The following is a 19,002-nucleotide window of genomic DNA, read 5'->3' on the forward strand; positions in this document are numbered from 1 at the left end:
GCCACTGAAGTTGGCAAGTTGGAGCACTGTGTTTAGAACAGAGCTTCTCACATGCCTGACTGAGTGAGTTGCTATAGCAACCAAAGGTCACTCAAGAGTCATATGAGTCACCAGGCTGGACTGTGAGATGCAAAATACAAGCTGAAATGCATTTCTCCCTCTGTCAGGCTTGCAATGTGCACTGCTTACAATGTGCCGGCAAGAACACTTTACACAATTTCCCCAGAAATTGTAGATTTTCTAGTTCTTATTATTATAGCCAAATTTGCCACGCTAACTCCTCCCACAGTTTTTACACTACAAAGACAAGTAATATATCAAAACGTGCGGATTGTTCCCGATCGGATTGCTATTACTTTGTGGAACGTTTCGCCAAATGGTTCACGAAATATCGCGGTTTTTGTGGTGAAATTTTCCCATAGGAATGAATGAAGCAACTAGAGTGGCAGCAGAGAAAAGCTAGAGTGTGGAAGGAAAAATCAGGACATGATTTCTAAACTGCCATCACTGTCATTTTCAAGCCCACCTACACATATCTTATATTAAAACGTTCAGCTATCCCTGCTGTCACTAAAAATGTTCACGGCTAAGCCATACTCCTGATAGTTTTCACAATGTGACCATTTGTTTGCATCTCACCCCTCCCATTGACTTTCATTGAAACTTCACTCACAGCCACCTGAAATTTTAAGGGACATTTTTCACGGCTTGCCGCCCTGCCACTGTGTACATACGTGTGCAGGGCGGCAGTGGAGCGCAAAAGCACATTTTAAAACGTGGTCCCGACACATTCGCGGGTAGGGGGCGCGCTCCCGCTGACCTGCGGGCGACACGATTTGATCCAGGAGGGATCAATCATTAGATTTCAGCCAGTGATTTCTGGCTGAAATCGGATGATCGGTCCCTGTCCTATCCTGTCCTGTGTTGACATTTACACAGGGCAGGATATGATGTCATTCTTCTCTGCCTGGACACATTCTGTTCCATACAGAGAAGAAGAGACATTTAAACGTGAGTAAAACACTACACTGACAGAACACACCTAGGACACATTTAACCCCCTGATCGCCCCCCCCCAGTTAACCCCTTCACTGCCCTGTCACCAGTGTCACTGATCAGTGAAGCGATTTTTATCGATCACTGTATCAGTGTTGCTGGCGACTTCCAATAGTGCTAGCGCCCCTCCCAGATAGCGCCAGTTTGCCCGCCAGTACTCCAATAAAGCCGTTTAACCCCTTAATTCCCCCCCCAGTTAACCCCTTCACTGCCCTGTCACCAGTGTCACTGATCAGTGAAGCGATTTTTACTGATCACTGTATCAGTGTCGCTGGCGATTTCCGATAGTGTTAGCGCCCCTACCAGATCGCGCCAGATTGCCCACTAATACACCAGTTGACCCCTTCACTGCCCTGTCACCAGTGTCACTGATCAGTGAACCAATTTTTACTGATCACTGTATCAGTGTCGCTGGCGACTTCCGTTAATGTTAGCGCCCCTCCCAGATAGCGCCCGATTGCCCGCTAATACACCAGTGATCCCGTCTAACCCCTTGATCGCCCCCCCCCCCCCTGAGTTGACCCCTTCACTGCCCTGTCACCAGTGTCACTGATCAGTGAACCACTTTTTACTGATCACTGTATCAGTGTCGTTGGCGACTTCCAATAGTGTTAGCGCCCCTCCCAGATAGAGCCAGTTTGCCCGCCAGTACATCAGTAATCCCATTTAACCCCTTGATCGCCCCCCCAGTTAACCCCTTCACTGCCCTGTCACCAGTGTCATTGACTACAGTGAACAGATTTTTACTGATCACTGTATTACTGTCACTGGTGACTTCCGATAGTTTTAGCGCCCCTCCCAGATAGCGCCAGTTTGCCCGCTAGTACACAAATAATCACATTTGACCCCTTGATTGCCAGGAACACGCTTACTTGCATGCTAAACCTTCATTGCTAGTATAGTGTCTGATTAGATCAATATCTTTGATCAGATCAGCGCTATACCAGCATTCACATTACTATAGTATCCCCAAAAACGCAGTGTTAGCGGGATCAGCCCCAACACCTGCCAGCACCTGCGTTTAGCCCCTACACCCCCTCCTTCTCCCCCAGCAAGTGCAGTGTCAGTAGATAACTGTCACTTGATACATATTACACACAAAACCGCAGTGTTCACAGAATCAGGCCTGATATCTGTTAGCACTTGTCGGTAAATTTTTTGTAGCGGTTCAAGCAGTCCCTGACAGCCAGGCGCTCTTTTTCCCGTGAGTCGCACTAGGTACCTGTAAATTTAGTGGCCAAAATGTCTAAGCAAAGGTACTCTAGTGAAGAGACCTATAGGATTCTGAGCATGTCAAGTGAGAGCGAAGGGGAAGACTCACTGGCAGAATCAGGCTCAGAATACGAACCTATAGACAGCAGTGGCACCCTGACAGGTAGCTCAGACGACGAGGAAGTGGTCCCTGCTAAGGTCAGGCGTACCCGATCCCATTCACAGGTTGCTGAGGTGGTACAAATGCATGATGACTCTCATATGCAACAGAGTGCCAGTACTAGTGCCGCAGTATCTTTTGGTGAACTGGCGAGCACCAGCGGCCTAGTACATCCTGGTCGTATGCATACCAGCACTGCAGTATCACTTGGTGATGTGGTGAGTCCCATAAGTGCAGTACAAGCTGGTGCGGTGGCGAGCACAAGTAGTGTCCCGCGGCCACCAAGAATTCGCAGACAGGCCCGTAGAGCCCCTAGTGTCCTTCCGGATGTGCTTGCAAATCCCGATTGGCAGCCCACAAATTCTGCAGCACCCGTACTTCCCCCATTCACTGCCCAACCCAGAATTCAGGTGGAAACAGCAAATTTAAATACTCCCCTTAATTTTTTTGAGCTGTTTTTCACAGAAGATCTTTATGCATTGATTGTGGATCAAAGCAATTTATATGCACGACAATATATCGCCTACAACCCAAATTCAAACCTTGCCAGACCATTCGCATGGAAACCCATTACGGTTTCTGAATTTAAAGTTTTTTTGGGCCTAACCCTCAACATGGGCATTAATGATATAAATCAATTGCGGTTGTATTGGTCCACCGACCCGCTTGTTCACATGTCCGTGTTCTCTGCTGCCATGGCCAGGCATAGATATGAGACGATAAGGCGTTTTATGCACTTCTACAACAACTCACTCAGTCATCCTCGGGTGACCCTGAATTTGACCGGCTCCACAAAATTCGGCCCCTCGTAAATCACTTTAACCAAAAATTTGCAGATGTGTATACTCCCCAGAAAAACATCTGCATCGATGAGTCCCTCATTCAATATTCTGGCCGCCTTGTAATCAAACAATATCTCCCCAGCAAGCGTGCCAGATATGGGATCAAGATGTATAAGACCTGTGAGAGGGCAACAGGCTATACATGTAAGTTTCGGATTTACGAGGGAAAAGATAGTCACTTGGAGCCCCCCGGATGCCCAGACTACATGGGGAGCAGTGGCAAGATAGTTTGGGACTTGGCGTCATCCTATTTCCATATGGGGTACCACTTATACGTGGACAATTTTTATTCAAGCATGCCACTATTTAGACATGTGTTCAATTTGGGAATTTGCGCATGTGGCACTGTGCGATCTAATCGCCGAGGCTTCCCCCAACGGCTTGTAAATACCCGTCTTAAAAAGGGGGAAAAAGCCTGCTTGAGAACTGAAGAATTGCTTGCAGTGAAGTGGAAGGACAAACGGGATGTTTACCTCCTGTCTTCCATTCACGCAGATACGACCGTCCAAATTACCGCGGCAGCTGGTGTTGTTGAGAAGCCCCTCTGTGTCCACGATTATAACCTTAACATGGGAGGGGTGGACTTCAATGACCAGATGATGCAGCCGTACTTAGTTTCCAGAAAATCCAAACGCTGGTACATAAAAGTGTCAGTTTATTTATTTTAATTGGCTGTATGTAACGCTTTTGTTCTCTATAAAGCAACTGGACATAGTGGATCATACCTAAATTTCCAGTTAGGGCCCTTTTGTATCCAGAAGGTGCTGCACCCCAAACCCCTCTCCCAGATGCAGTTAGCCGTCTGCATGAGAGACATTTTCCCGATACCATTCCTGGTACCCCAACCCAAAGAAGACCCCAAAAAAGATGTTGTGTCTGCAGCAAACGTGGAATTAGGCGTGACAGCCGCTATTGTTGTCCCTCCTGTCCTGGCCAACCTGGCCTCTGCGTCAAGCCCTGCTTCCACCTCTACCATACACTAGTGAACTATTAGTATAGGGTACAGCACAGCACAGATCAGGGCACATTTACACAGGGTCTCGAAAGATGTTAGGTAGTCAGGAAACTGGCTATCGCATTTGGAGAGACCCTACCAGCTGTTTAAATGTTTGAAGTTTGGAAAAAAAAAAGTTAAAAAAAATAAATAAATAAAAGTACAAATACCCCCCAAAAAATAAAAAAATTTAAAAACCAAAAATAGTTAGTTTTTTTTGTTGTTGTCATTTTTGTGATTGTTCGACTTTTACTGCTTTATTGTTATTGTTTTATTGTTAACCATTTCTGTTTGCAGGAATGCTTTCAGCTGCAGCGCTGACCTGTTTATTCTGACAGCAACAGGAACTTGCTCTCAGAATAGATATGTCAGCATGGGCAGCGCTGTTGGATGAGATTTTTCATCCGCAGTTATAAAAAACAATATATGCCAAAGCATGGGGGCCTGGGGTGGCCAGTGGGTGGATGGCCCCTATGCTTCGGCATATATATTTTATATTTGTTGGCACATTTCATGTGTGCCCACCATTAGAAGTGGGTGGATTGAGGGAGGTTTCTAATGGTGGGCATACCACCACACACTTTTCCTTATAAAGTTGTTTTATTGAGTTTGTTTTATTATTAACCATTGTTGATTTCTTTGCAGGAACGTCAAACTGCAGCACTGACTTGTTTATTCTGACAGCAACAGGGTCTTGCTTTCAGAATAGACATAAGTAGGTGTGTGCAGTGCTGTCGGATGAGATTTTTCATCCGCAGTTAAAAAAAAAAAGAGAATATATGCGAAAGCATGGGGGCCTTGGGTGGCCAGAGGGTGGATGGCCCCTATGCTTCGGCATATATATTTTATATTTGTTGGCACATTTCATATGTGCCCACCATTAGAAGTGGGTGGATTGAGGGAGGTTTCTAATGGTGGGCATACCACACACTTTTTCTGGCAGAGATTTCTTCTCTTTTTTTTTTCATTCAGCCCACAGGCTGCATAAAGAAAAAAAGAACATAGCATATACACCCAACAAGGACCAGTGACGTACTGGTACATCACTGGACTTTGAATGGTTATACCAGGGTGATGCCTGCAGCTGCAGGTATCATCCTGGTATCATTTTTTTCAGCCGGCAATGGGCTTTCATGTAAAAGCATTCCTAGTGGTTAATTAGCTGCAGAATTGCCTTTACAAGCAGCGGGAGAAAATGCCCCCCTCCCCCTCCCTGAGATAGCATTAAAAGTGATTAAAAAAAAAAAAATTAAAGGGACAGTGTAATAATAATTAAATAAATCAGAAAAAAAGAAAAAAAAAAAGGACCCTCGCCCATCCGCGCACGCGCACACCTGTGGTCGTGAGCGTAGACCCTTTTCCAGTATGGAAACAGCGATTGCACCATGCATGTGACTTATCGCCACGAACGTCAGATCAAGGGCAGTAATTATAGCTCTAGACCTCCTCTGTAAATCTAAAATGGTAGCTTGTAAAGGCTTTTAAAGCGTTGCCTATAGATATTAAAAATGTATGCAGTTTGTCGCCATTGCACAGGGCATGCGTAATTTTAAAGCATGTCATGTTTGGTATCTATTTACTCAGCATAGCATCATCTTTTATACCAAATAATTGGCCAATATATTGTGTTTTTGTGCATTAAAATTAAAAAAAGTGTATATTTTTCAAAAAAATTGCGTTTGAAAAATCGCTGTGTAAGTAATATGTGAGATACAAAATTGCACCACCCACCATTTTATTTACTAGGGTGTCTGCTCTAAAAAAATATATAATGTTTGGGGGTTCACTTTAATTTCCTAGCAAAAATACAGATTTTTTTTAATGTGAACAAAAAGTGTCAGAAAAGGCTTGGTCTTCAGGTGGTTAGAAGAGTGAGTGATGTGTGGCATAAACTTCTAATGCTGGGCATAAAATGCCCCCACCCCTCAAAATGACCCCTTTTTGGAAAGTAGACACCCCAAACTATTTGCTGAGAGGCATGTTGAATCAAAAGAAGAATTTATTTTTTTACCACAAGTTTTTGGAAAATGAAGAAAGAAAATAAAAATATATTTTTTCTTTTCTTATTTCAAAACCTTGTGAGAAAAAATGAGATCTGCAAAATACTTACCATGCCTCTTTTTAAATTCCTTGGAGTGTCTACTTTCCAAAAAGGGGTCATTTGGGGGGGTTTGGTGCTATCCTGACATTACAGGGCCTCCGAAACTGTGATAGGTAGTGGGGAAGTGAAATGAAGAAGTTACGCACCTTCAGGCTTTCAAAGTGCTCATTGGATTTCAGGCTCCTGTATGTGGCTAGGCTCCCAAAAAGTGTCACACGTGTGGTATCCTCATACTCGGTAGAAGTAGCAGAATGTATTTTGGGGTATAATTCCAAATATACCCATGGCTTGTGCAAGAAATAAATCATTTAAATGACAATTTTGTGTAAAAAAAACCAAAAAAAAACGTTTGTCATTTTCCAGAAACTTGTGGAAAAAAAATATATCTTCCATGGACACAATATGTCTCTCAGCAGATAGCTTAGGGTGTCTGCTTTCCGAAAAGGGGTCATTTGGGGGTGTTTGTTCTATTCTGGTATTTTAGCACCTCAAGAGATGTGATGGGCGGTCAGAAAGTAAAAGCTGTGTAAATTTCAAATTATCTATACCATAGTTTGTAGACGCTATAACTTTCACACAAAGCAATCAATATACACTTATTGGGATTTTTTTTTACCAAAAACATGTAGCATAATACATTTTGGCTTAAATTTATGACTAACTTTGCGTTTACAATATATTTTTCATAGCTGAAAGTAGAAAACATTTTTTTTTCAAGATTTTCGTATTTTTTTTGGTTTATGACGCCAAAAATAAAAAGCGCACAGGTGATCAAATACCACCAAAAGAAAGCTCTATTTGTGTGAAAAAAAGGATGTAAATTTCGTTTGGGTACAGCATTGCATGACCACGCAATTATCATTTGAATTAGTGCAGCGCCAAACAGCAAAAAAAGGCCTGGTCATTAAGGGGGGTAAATCCTCTGGAGCTCAAGTGGTTAAACTGAGACTGTGCCTTCATTTTTAATATTTCAGAGACATACTATACATCAAAATTTAGGCCTGGTTCTTGTGATTGTCACAATATAAACCTTTTCACAGTAGCATTTATACTTTTAAAACTACAAGTGTTTGAAAATGGCAGTCGCCAGTGAAGTTGGCAAGTTGGAGCAGTGTGTTTAGAAAAGCCCTTCTCACCTTCCTGTGACTGAGTGAGTTGCTATAGCAACCAAAGATGACTCACTCTATCAGGCTTGCCATGTGCACTGTTTACATTTCATCAATCATTTGGTTAGGGTTGGATGCAAGAACACTTCACACAATTTCCCCAGAAATTGTACCTTTTCTAGTTCTTGTTCTTGCAAGAACACTTAATAAGAATACTTATTGTTATCTCACATACATATTCTTATTAAGTGTTCTTGCAAAGAACACTTATTGTTATCTCACAAATATATTCTTATTAAGTGTTCTTGCAAAGAAACAGCAGGGATATCTCACAAATATATTCTTATTAAGTGTTCTTGCAAGAACACTTATTGTTATCTCACAAATATATTCTTATTCTTATTATAGCCAAATTGGCCACGCTAACTCCTCCCACAGTTTTTACACTACAAAGACAAGTAATATATCAAAACGTGCAGATTGTTCCCGATCGGATTGCTATTACTTTGTGGAACGTTTCGCCGAATCGTTAATGAAATATCGCGGTTTTTGTGGTGAAATTTTCCCATGGGAATGAATGGAGCAACTAGAGTGAGAACTGACAAAGCTACAGTGTGGAAGGAAAAATCAGAACATGATTTGTAAACTGCCATCACTCTGTCGTTTTCAAGACCACCTACACATATATCAAAACGTTCAGCTATCCCTGCTGTCACTAAAAATGTTCACGGCTAAGCCATAGTCCTGATAGTTTTCACAATATGACCATTTGTTTGCAACTCACCCCTCCCATTGACTTTCATTGAAACTTCACTCACAGCCACCTGAAATTTTAAGGGATGTTTTTAAACTGCGACTGTGCCTTCATTTTTAATATTTCAGAGACATACTATACATCAAAATGTAGCTCTGCGTCTTGTGATTCTTGCAATATCAAGCTCTTTGCAGTAGCATTTATACTTTGCACTGTTTACATTTGATCAATCATTTGGTTAGGGTTGGATGCAAGAACACTTCCCACAATTTCCCCAGAAATTGTACCTTTTCTAGTCTCACATATATATTCTTAATATAGCCAAATTTACCACCCTAACTCCTCCCACAGTTTTTACACTACATAGACAGTAATATACCGAAACGTGCGGATTGTTCCCGATATGTGTGTTATTACTTTGTGGAACGTTTCGCCGTATGGTTCACGAAATATCGGCGTTTTTGTGGTGAAACTGGTCCCATAGGAATGAATGGTGGAATGTTCAAAACTAGAGTGGGAGCTGACAAAAGCTAGAGCGTGAGCTGACAAATCAGGACATGATTTCTAAACTGCCATCACTCCCTTATTTTCAAGCCCACCTACACAAATCTTATATCAAAACGTTCAGCTATCCCTGCTGCCACTAAAAATGTTCATGGCTAAGCCATAGTCCTGATAGTTTTCACAATATGACCATTTGTTTGCAACTCACGCCGCCCATTGACATTCATTGAAACTCCACTCTAGCCACCTGAAATTTGAAGGGCAATTTCTAAACTGCGACTCTGCCTTCATTTTTAATATTTCAGAGACATACACCAAAATGTAGGTCTCGGTCTTGTGATTCTCACAATATAAAGCTCTTCAGTGTAGGATTTATAATTTGTAAACTACAACCATTTGAAGATGGCAACCGCCAGTGAAGTGAGCAAGTTGGAGCAGTTTGTTTTTAGCATACATCCAAATCAACAAAGGAATGGCTTCACACGAAGGAGCTTAAAGTTTTGGAATGGCCCAGCCAGAGCCCAGACCTGAATCCGATCGAAAATCTGGGGGGTTATCTGAAGAGGGCTGTGCACAAGAGATGCCCTCGCAATCTGACAGATTTGGAGTGTTTTTGCAAGGAAGAGTGGGCAAATATTGCCAGGTCAAGATGTGCCATGCTGATAGACTCATACCCAAAAAGACTGAGTGCTGTAATAAAATTAAAAAAAGGTGTTTCACCAAAGTATTAGTTTAAGGGTGTGCACACTTATGCAACCATATTATTTTGTTTTTTTATTTTTACTTCCCACCACCTAAAAGATTTCAGTTTGTTGTTCAACTGAGTTGTATAGGTTACATTAAAGGTGGAAAAAGTTCTGAAATGATTTTATCTTTGTCTCATTTTTATTACATCACAGAAACCTGACATTTTAACAGGGTTGTGTAGACTTTATATATCCACTGTACATTAATCTCTTGTCTGCATTGACATACGGTGAAGGAAATAAGTATTTAATCCTCTGCTGATTTTTAAAGTTTGCCCACTCACAAAGAAATGATCATTCCAAAATTTGAAGGTTGATTGGTAGGTGTAGTGTAACACTGAGAGATGGAATAGCAACAAAAAATTCAAAAGACATGCATGTCTAACAAATTATGCATGGATTTGCATGTTCATGAGGGAAATAAATATTTGATACCCTATAATTCAGCAGGATTTCTGGCTACCAGGTGTCTTTCTTACAGGAAACCAGCTGAGTTTAGAAGCAGTCTCTTAAAGGGAGTGCTGCTAATCTCATTTTGTTACCTGTCATAAAAGACATCTGTCCACAGGAGCACTTAAACAATCAGATTACAAACTCTCCACCATGGCAAAGACCAAAGCGCTGTCCAAGGATGTCAGGGACAGGATTGTAGACCAACACAAGGCTCGTGGTCTGGGCTACCAAACTATCGCCAAGCAGCTTGGTGAGAAGGTAACAACAGTTGGTGCAATCATTCGCAAATGGAAGAAACACAAAACAACTGTCAGTCTCCCTAGGTCTGGTGCACCATGCAAGATCTCACTTTGTTGAGTGTCTATGATCATGAGAACAGTGAGGAATCATCCCAGAACTACATGTGAGGATCTTGTCAATGATCTCCAGGCAGCTAGGACCACAGTCACCAAGAAAACAATTGGCAACACACTACACCGACAAGGATTGAAATCCTGCAGTGCCTGCAAGGTCCCTTTGCTCAAGAAAGCACATGTCCAGGCCCATCTGAAGTTTGCCACTGAACATCTGAATGATGCAGAGGAGGACTGGTTGAAAGTGTTGTGGTCAGATGAGACCAAAATCGAGCTCTTTGGCCTCAACTCGTAGTGTTTGGAGGAGGAGGAATGCTGCCTATGACCCCAAGAACACCATCCCAACTGTCAAACATGGTGGTGGAAACATTCTGCTTTGGGGGTGTTTTTCTGCTAATGGGGACAGGATAACTGCACCGCATCAAAGGGACGATGGACGGGGCAATGTACCATCAAAACTTGGGTGAGAACCTTCTTCCCTCAGCCAGGGCATTGAAAATGGGTCATGGATGGGTGTTTCAGCATGACAATGACCCAAAACACATGACCAAGGCCACAAAGGAGTGGCTCAAGAAGAAGCACATTAAGGTCCTGGAGTGGCCTAGCCAGTCTCCAAGCCTTAAACCGATTGAAAATCTGTGGAGAGAGCTGAACATTCGAGTGGCCAAACGTAAACCACCAAACCCTAATGATTTGGAGAGGATCTACCCAGAGGAGTGGGCCAAAATCCCTCCTTAAATGTGTGCAAGTCTGGTGGCCAACTACAGGAAACGTCTGACCTTTGTGATTGCCAACAAGGGATTTTCCACCAAGTACTAAGTTATGTTTTGTGAAGGGGATCAAATACATATTTCCCTCATGAACATGCAAATCGGTGCATAATTTGTTAGACATACATTTCTTTTGAATTCTTTGTTGCTATTCTGTCTCTCAGTGTTACAATACACCTACCATTCGATTTTTAGACTGATCATTTCTTTGTGGGTGGGCAAACATTCAAAATCAGCAGGGGATCAAATACTTATTTCCTTCACTGTATATCATGAGAAAAAAAAAAAGTGGAGACAAAATGACAATAACTTTAATAAAGTATTAAAGATAATGCACTAGACGTTTCCGTCCTGTCTGTTTTTGTGTTCTATATAGTGTTGGATTTCCCCGATCTGAGAAGGGCCACACCGCCACTTCTTCCCAGTCTGCTTTACAAAAAGACTATGGGATATTTGGTTTATGCAGTGAGTGCCTCTACTTTTTTCTGTGCGCTGAAGTGCCAAGTTTGAATTCTTCTTCCTATCCAGTTATATTATGTGCATTTGGGAAATAATCCAGGTCTTTTTTAAAATGGTCTACTGAGCTGGCCAGAACCAGCTCTTGAAGTAGTTTTATTACACATTTTCATAGCTCTTACTGTGAAGAAGCCTTTCTGTATTTGGAGATTAAGCGCTTGGGCTCTTTTCCCTTGAGCCTGTTCTCTCTAAGGGAATCGTCGGATGCATTTCAAGGCACAGTCTCCCTCTGGTGGTTTTTGAGCATACTACATACTTCTGGATACCTGGTTTTAAAGAAAGTTTGATGACATCCTGGTTGCAGGCTCCCTCTGGTGGTCCTCGATCAGAATTCGGTCATTCAGAAGCCTGGCTGACATGCTGTGATTCCTGTCGCTGTTCGTCAGAAAACCCGGGTCCAGATGTCCATATCCAGATGATTTCATCACTCATATGCGCTTAATATAGCGCTATCTGATTAGTGCAACCTATTCTCAAACTTACCACCAGTGTCACGAATACTGTCTTTTCGCCATATATAGGCTGTCACCCTTTATCACCATTTCATCTATGAAGCATTGAATTGATGAACTATTCCAATTCATAGTGATTTCACAATATGGACCACTTTTGTATTTATACATGTTGCTCTTATTCCCCCTTAATCTCCTCTTATCAAGAGAATAAATTCAGTTCAGCTAATTGTTCTTCATAGCTGAGCTCCTCCATGGCTCTAATCAGTTTGGTTGCTCTTCTTTGCACTTTCCAGTCCCCCAATATGCTTTTTGTGAACAGGTGCCCAAAACTGAACTGCATATTCCAGGTGAGGTCTTACTAATGATTTGTACAGGGGCAAAATTATATCTCTCTCTCTGTCCAACATCTTTTAATACAAGAGAGGATTTTGCTTGCTTTGGAAACTGCAGCTTGGCATTGCATGCCATAATTAAGCTTGCGATCTACCAGAACACCCAGATCCTTCTCCACCATTGATTTCCCACAGTTGTACTCCCCCTAGTATGTATGATGCATGCATATTTTTAGCCCCCAAGTGCATAACTTTACATTTATCAACATTAAACCTCATTTGCCACACAATTGCCCAATGAAACCGTGCATTGAGGTTGGCTTGTAAGTTGGAGATATCCTTTAAGGACTTTATTGCACTGCATAGCTTGGTGTCCTCTGCAAAGACTGAAATTGTATTTTTAATCCCAGACCTTATATCATTTATAAATATATTAAAAAGTAAGGGTTCCAACACTGAACCTTGGGGTACACCATTAATAACTGTAGACCATTCAGAGTATGAATCATTAACCACTACTCTCTGAATACGATTTTTTAGCCAGTTTTCTGTCCATTTACAAACTGATTTTTCCAAGCCTGTAGACATTACCTTACACATTAGCCATGTGTGGGGAACTGTGTCAAACGCTTTTGCAAAATCCAAGTATACCACGTCCACAGCCACCCCCTCTGTCCAAGATTTTGCTTACGTCCTGATAAAAAGAAATCAGATTTGTCTGACAACTTCTGTCTTTCATGAATCTATACAGACTTTTACTTAAAATGTTTTTTCTAGCACAAATTCAAGTGATTTTTTTATTAAATTCTCTAGTATCTTCCAAACTATAGTAGTTAAACTAACTGGTCTATAAATACTTGGTAAAGACCTTGACCCCTTTTTTAAATATAAGCACCATGTTGGCCTTACACCAATCCAGAGGAACTATGCCAGTCATTAAAGATATCCTAAAAATTAGAAACAATTGCTTTGAAATGAGAGAGCGTAATTCTTTTAGGACATGTGGGTGTATGCCAGCCTGTCCATGTATTTTATTCACCTTTTTATTCTGTCTAAATATTTCTGCACCATTATGGACTTGAGCTCCCCCATGCTCCTTTTGTATACACAGAGCTGAAGAAGGTATTCAATACATTTGCTTTCTCTTTATTCCCAGTCACCCACTCCAGATTATCTTGTAAAGGACCTACTTGCTAAGACCTGACCTTTTTTACTAGTAATATATTTGAAGAGTTTGTGATTGTCTTACTCTCTTTTACAATCTGTCATTCGTTCTGGATTTTTGTGGCCTTGATTTCTTTTTACATATTCTGTTATATTCCTTGTAACAATTAAATGATTATAATGTTTCTTTATTTTTTTTAAAAGCTCTACTCCTTATTTTTAGCTTTTTTTTTTTTTTTTTTTTTTTTTTTAACTTTGACCGTGAGCCACATATGGTTTTATTTTTAGCCTTTTAAACTTATTGCCCATGGGAAAATATTTCACAGTGTGTTCGCATATAGTGGTTTTGAAGAATTCCTATTTCTGTTCTATGTTCATCAATGCCAATATTCCCTCCCAGTCTAGGTTTTGGACAGCATCCTTCATCCTTGGAAAATTTGCTCTCCTAAAGTTAAGTGGGCCCTTATCTAGTTCCAGTATTTGCTTGTTGTTTACAGCTAACATTACATGAAATCATGTTATGGTCACTGCTACCCGGATTTTCTTTTATATGACCATTAGTGATAAGCTCAGCATGGTTTGAGATTACCAGGTCCAGCAGAGCATCATTCCTAGTTGGGAGCTCTATGAACTGTCCCATAAAATTGTCTTGTAATAGGCTTATACATTTTTGCACTTTAACTGTTCCTGCAGTGCCATCACTCCAGTCAATTATGGAGTAGTTAAAATTCCCCATTATCACTTTTGTCCTCAGTTTGTCGTCCTATTGTTGCTACTGATCATTTGTCGTATCCTGTGACCCTAAACCTGTCTCCTGTTAAGCTCTTCAGAAATAAATACTAAAATGACATCCTCTAGACTTTGTCTGAGTTGTCAGTGTGTGCATGAGACTGTGCTTGTGTGAATTGCAGCCTCTGTACTATTGTGGGAGACCTAGGTACATTCTCAGTGGCCCTTCTAGGGGTAAGCACTACATGGGTACACAAATTTGTTGCAGGCACTGTGTGCAGAGTAGCATGAAGACCTGAGTGTCCATATGGACACTCCATTCTCCCGTACAGTTGATCTACCTCCCTGCTGCTGCAGCTGGTGCCCAGAAGTTTTGTAGCTGAATGGGTAGAGACAGATGGGGAGGCTGAGACACTAGTTTCCCATCCAATCTGCTCCCCTTGTGTTTGACAGCAGGCAGTGGATGGATTTGTATACAATAAACAGCCTACTGTTATCTATAGAATCCCTCTACTGCCTACTGTCAGTCACAGAGAGATAATGGATCTGATGGGGACACAGAAAGGAATAAAAATCTGACAGTAGTTTAAATCCCACACACATTTTTCCTTTATTTATAGTTTTAATTTTTAAAAGTGATGCATTTGAGTATAGCAGATTAGCAAAGAGAGACTGAATTATAGAACACTATTATGGAGTTTCCTGTTCCTAGTAGTAGGTTATGGCAGCCAGAGACTGCTTGATATTTTGCCAGATCTTGGCTTGGCTAATAGCCAGCCTACTTTTGTAACAAGAGTTAGTGTTAGAGGAAATGTTGTGCTTCCACAGTCATGATATTGTAGTGCAACGCTTGTACAGTTGAAGTGTGCCGTTTAAAGTTTGGCAACACTTTCAGTCTGAGTTAGGTGAAAACCAGGTAAATTTTGCATGTTCTGTTCTGTTTTAAGCTTTGTTTTTTTATTTCTAGCAAGTCACAAGACGATCCCAAAATGTCTGAAATCCTTCATGAATTGTTACTTGCTTCTGAGAAAGCTGCATGTATCGCTCGTGCCTGCCGTGAAGAGGATACCCTTTTTCAGCTATTGATTGAAGAAAAAAAAGAAGATGAAAAGAATAAAAAGTTTCTCACAGATTTTAAAACTCTTGCTGATGTATTGGTCCAGGAAGTAATAAAATATGATCTTGGAAAAAAGGTAAGGGACAGCCAATAATACGCTTTTCTAGGAATTAATAATACATTTTTTGTCTAACTGTTAGGAGCACCACGAGGCTAGAGAGCCTAAGTACTTCCAGCATGAACATTCTACTCAACAATAGCTCCAGGTAGCACCACTAATCTGTATAGGACTTTGCTTACCTTCCTGGTTTCTCTTCGTGTTTTACAGCAGCTGTACACCAGCTTCTGTAAAATACTGTTATATCTCTAGTGGGGTTGAGTGGAAAACAAGAAGAAAAAGTCTTGTAAATTTTAATACAAATGTCAAGAGGACCTGAACTGTGGAAGCTGTATCCAAAAAGGCAAGCAGGATGCAAATTACTAATTCAGTATTGCCTATATGTGGGCAGGGCCTACTCAGCCTGCATACGGGAGTACCTCTTTCTTGCATGTGCGCAGTAATTTCCAGGACCAGACAGAGACACTGTCATTTGGCTTCAACATTAAGGCAGAATCCTGGCTTAGAAGGGAGCTGCACACCTTGTGCAGCTGTATAGCCACCTGTAACCTTCTTCTGTAAGACACCTCATCCCATATCGCTGCACAGCTAATTTTCCAGAATGTAGCATTTAGGGGGGGGCAGCGCTGAGCTTGTGCCCCATTCCACCAGTCCAGCATTACTTTGCCACCTCACTCCATGTGACAGAATCGGGTCCCTCCATGCACTAGGTGTGGACCTCACGCGTGCACTCATGCAACCGTTTGCTCTCCCGTACCCATGGCTAGGTACATGGGTTCTCCATACTGCACTGTTGGTCCCAAATGCTTTGGGGAGCTGACCACTAGGGAGGGTGTCTAAACACCAACTTCCTCACTACCAGAAGACCCGTCACCTATGCCTGATACTATTCTCCTCTGTCTGGCTGCTAATTCCTTCCCACCAGTTCATGGTTACCTGTAGCACGGTTATCACTTTCACCAACGTCTCTGTTTAGTAAACTTTGTGATGGCATTCTGTTCCTTTTCTCTTCACCCCGTATGTGCTCTCAGGCCCTGTTCTTTTACCACCATGCACCCCCTTTAGAAACTTCACATACTAAGCACTTGAATGGTTAACAACTTTACTTGTGATAATGCTACATTACAGTCTATACAACACATTAGTTCAACTCTACCTAGATAATCCCAGGCTGCATGGTGTACCTTTCTGGTCAGAAGTTTAATTTAGTCCTTGGAAGGTAGGTTTCCTTGAAAGGTTCTTGCAAGTTGCTCCTGATTACATCTTGTGAAGTGGGTCCTTCTCTCTCTTCCCATGTGATCTCCCCAAACTCTCCTGAGCCCAGCGTTCCCCCTATTTATATGCAGCACAGGGCGGTGGGCAGAGCCCAGAAAATCCAAGGATGAATGCAGAACCCACATTATCCCATCCCCACTTGGGCAGCCTATAATCCCTGACTAACAGAAGCACCATTTGTAGGCACCTGCTTACCCCATTGACTTGCCACATCTTGTTTTTGTTTGAAGAGGACCATCTTGATAGTGGAACTAGGATGGTGTTTTTTTTCTTTTTTTCATTTTACAGCTGCTCTACTCAGAGGCAGCAAGTAAGGGGCATAAGTGCTTGGCACTTAATACGGGAACATCTCATCATCCTCTCATCATATACTATATTGCCAAAAGTATTGGGACGCCTGCCTTTACACACACCTGAACTTTAATGGCATCCCAGTCTTAGTCCGTAGGGTTCAATATTGAGTTGGCCCACCCTTTGAAGCTATGACAGCTTCTTCTGGGAAGGCTGTCCACAAGGTTTAGCAGTGTGTCTATGGGAATGTTTGCCCATTTTTCCAGAAGTGCATTTGTGAGGTCAGGCACTGATGTCGGATGAGAAGGCCTGTCTCGCAGTCTCCACTCTAATTCATCCCAAAGGTGTTCTGGGGTGGAGGTCAGGACTTTGTGCAGGCTAGTCAAGTTCCTCCATCCCAAACTTGCTCATCCTTGTCTTTATGGACCTTGTTTTGTGCACTGGTGCGCAGTCATATTGGAACAGGAAGGGGCCATCCCCAAACTGTTTCCACAAAGTTGGGAGCATGAAATTGTCCAAAATGTCTTGGTATGCTGACGACTTAGGAGCTCCCTTCACTGGAACTAAGGGGCCAAGCCCAACCCCTGAAAAACAACCCCACACCATAATCCCTCCTCCACCAAACTTTACACTTGGCACAGTGCAGTCAGGCAAATACCGTTCTCCTGGCAACTGCCAAACCCAGATACGTCCATCAGATTGCCAGACAGAGAAGTGATTTGTCACTCCAGAGAACACATCTCCATTGCTCTAGAGGCCAGTGGCGGTGTGCTTTACACCACTGTATCTGCCGCTTCACATTGCACTTGGAGATGTAAGGCTTGGATGCAGCTGCCCAGCCATGGAAACCCATTCCATGAAGCTCTGTACGCACTGTTGTTCTGCTAATCTGAAGTTTGGAGGTCTTTAGCTATTGACTCTGCAGACTGTTTGCGATTTCTGCGCACTGTGTGCTTCAGCATGCGCTGACCCCGCTCTGTCATTTTATGCGGCCTACCATTTCGTGGCTGAGTTGCTGTTGTTCCCAGTTGCTTCCACTTTGTTACAATACCACTAACAGTTGACCGTGAAATATTTAGCAGCAATGAAATGTCACAGATGGACTTATTGCACAGGTGGCAATCTATCACGGTACCACACTTGAATTTGCTGAGCTTCTGAGAGCGACCCATTCTTTCACAAATCTTTGTAGAAGCAGTCTGCATGTCTAGGTGCTTGAATTTATACACCTGGTGCCATGGAGGTGATTGAAACACCTGAATCCAATGATTTGGAGGGGTGTCCCAATTTTTGTGGCAATATAGTGTATCTTCTCTGCTCTGCTCCTTCAGGTAACTGACTGCACTCATCCCTGCAACACTAAGACACTGCACATGACTACAGCCCTCATCTGCCTTCCTGTCATTGTTGGTAACTGACTCTACTTTTCTCTGAAACACTGGGCTCCTTTGCATGACTTCATCCAAAAACCTCTCAAGCTTTCTGGATACAGAGGGAGCTATCAGGCTGGCAGCAGCTGAACACACTGAGCAGATCTAACTAGCTGAACACAGCAGCACAGATTACAGTGTGCAAACTATACTTTTACCTAATAGTCACAACCATACTAACTACAGTGTGGCAACTAAATTCACCTATTAAACACATACTAAATCTATCTAAACCTAGCACCTGTCTAGGAGAGTGCTACACAAGTTCTTCCTACACCTACCTCTCTGTCCCTCTGCTCTTTTGAAGTGCTCTGTATTCATCTTTTGGCTACAGTTTGTCTGAGGATTTTTATCATTTACCAGCCTCCTGGCCCAGTGTTATGCTTTCTCCATGACTCCTCTGCATGACTAAAATAAATATAAAAATGTTGCGCTATTTACATATCATACATGCATAAAAATACAAAACATATACACACATGTGAATAAAAACTAGTGACAGACTGTGTGAAATAAAACACAATAGTGAAACAAACTAAAATAAAATACTCTCTAAAAGTGCCACAATGAAAAAATAAGTAAAA

At 42.0% G+C, this 19,002-nt stretch overlaps 1 protein-coding gene across 3 annotated transcripts in view; it reads left to right on the forward strand.

Moving 5' to 3' along the window:
• The window catches only part of INPP1 (inositol polyphosphate-1-phosphatase), a 166,029-nt gene that overhangs the window by 77,647 nt on the left and 69,380 nt on the right, over window positions 1–19,002 (forward strand). For all 3 annotated transcript variants that reach the window (XM_089690220.1, XM_089690221.1, XM_089690219.1), the window contains one exon: window positions 15,215–15,440. In XM_089690220.1, coding sequence (XP_089546346.1) covers window positions 15,237–15,440 — 204 coding nt within the window. In that variant the 5' untranslated portion in view covers window positions 15,215–15,236. The remainder of the gene's footprint in view (window positions 1–15,214; window positions 15,441–19,002) is intronic.

This window comes from Staurois parvus, unplaced genomic scaffold (assembly GCF_062004578.1).
Source record: "Staurois parvus isolate SC_StPar_1 unplaced genomic scaffold, SC_StPar_1.0 ptg000522l, whole genome shotgun sequence".
Taxonomy (NCBI): Eukaryota; Metazoa; Chordata; class Amphibia; order Anura; family Ranidae; genus Staurois; species Staurois parvus.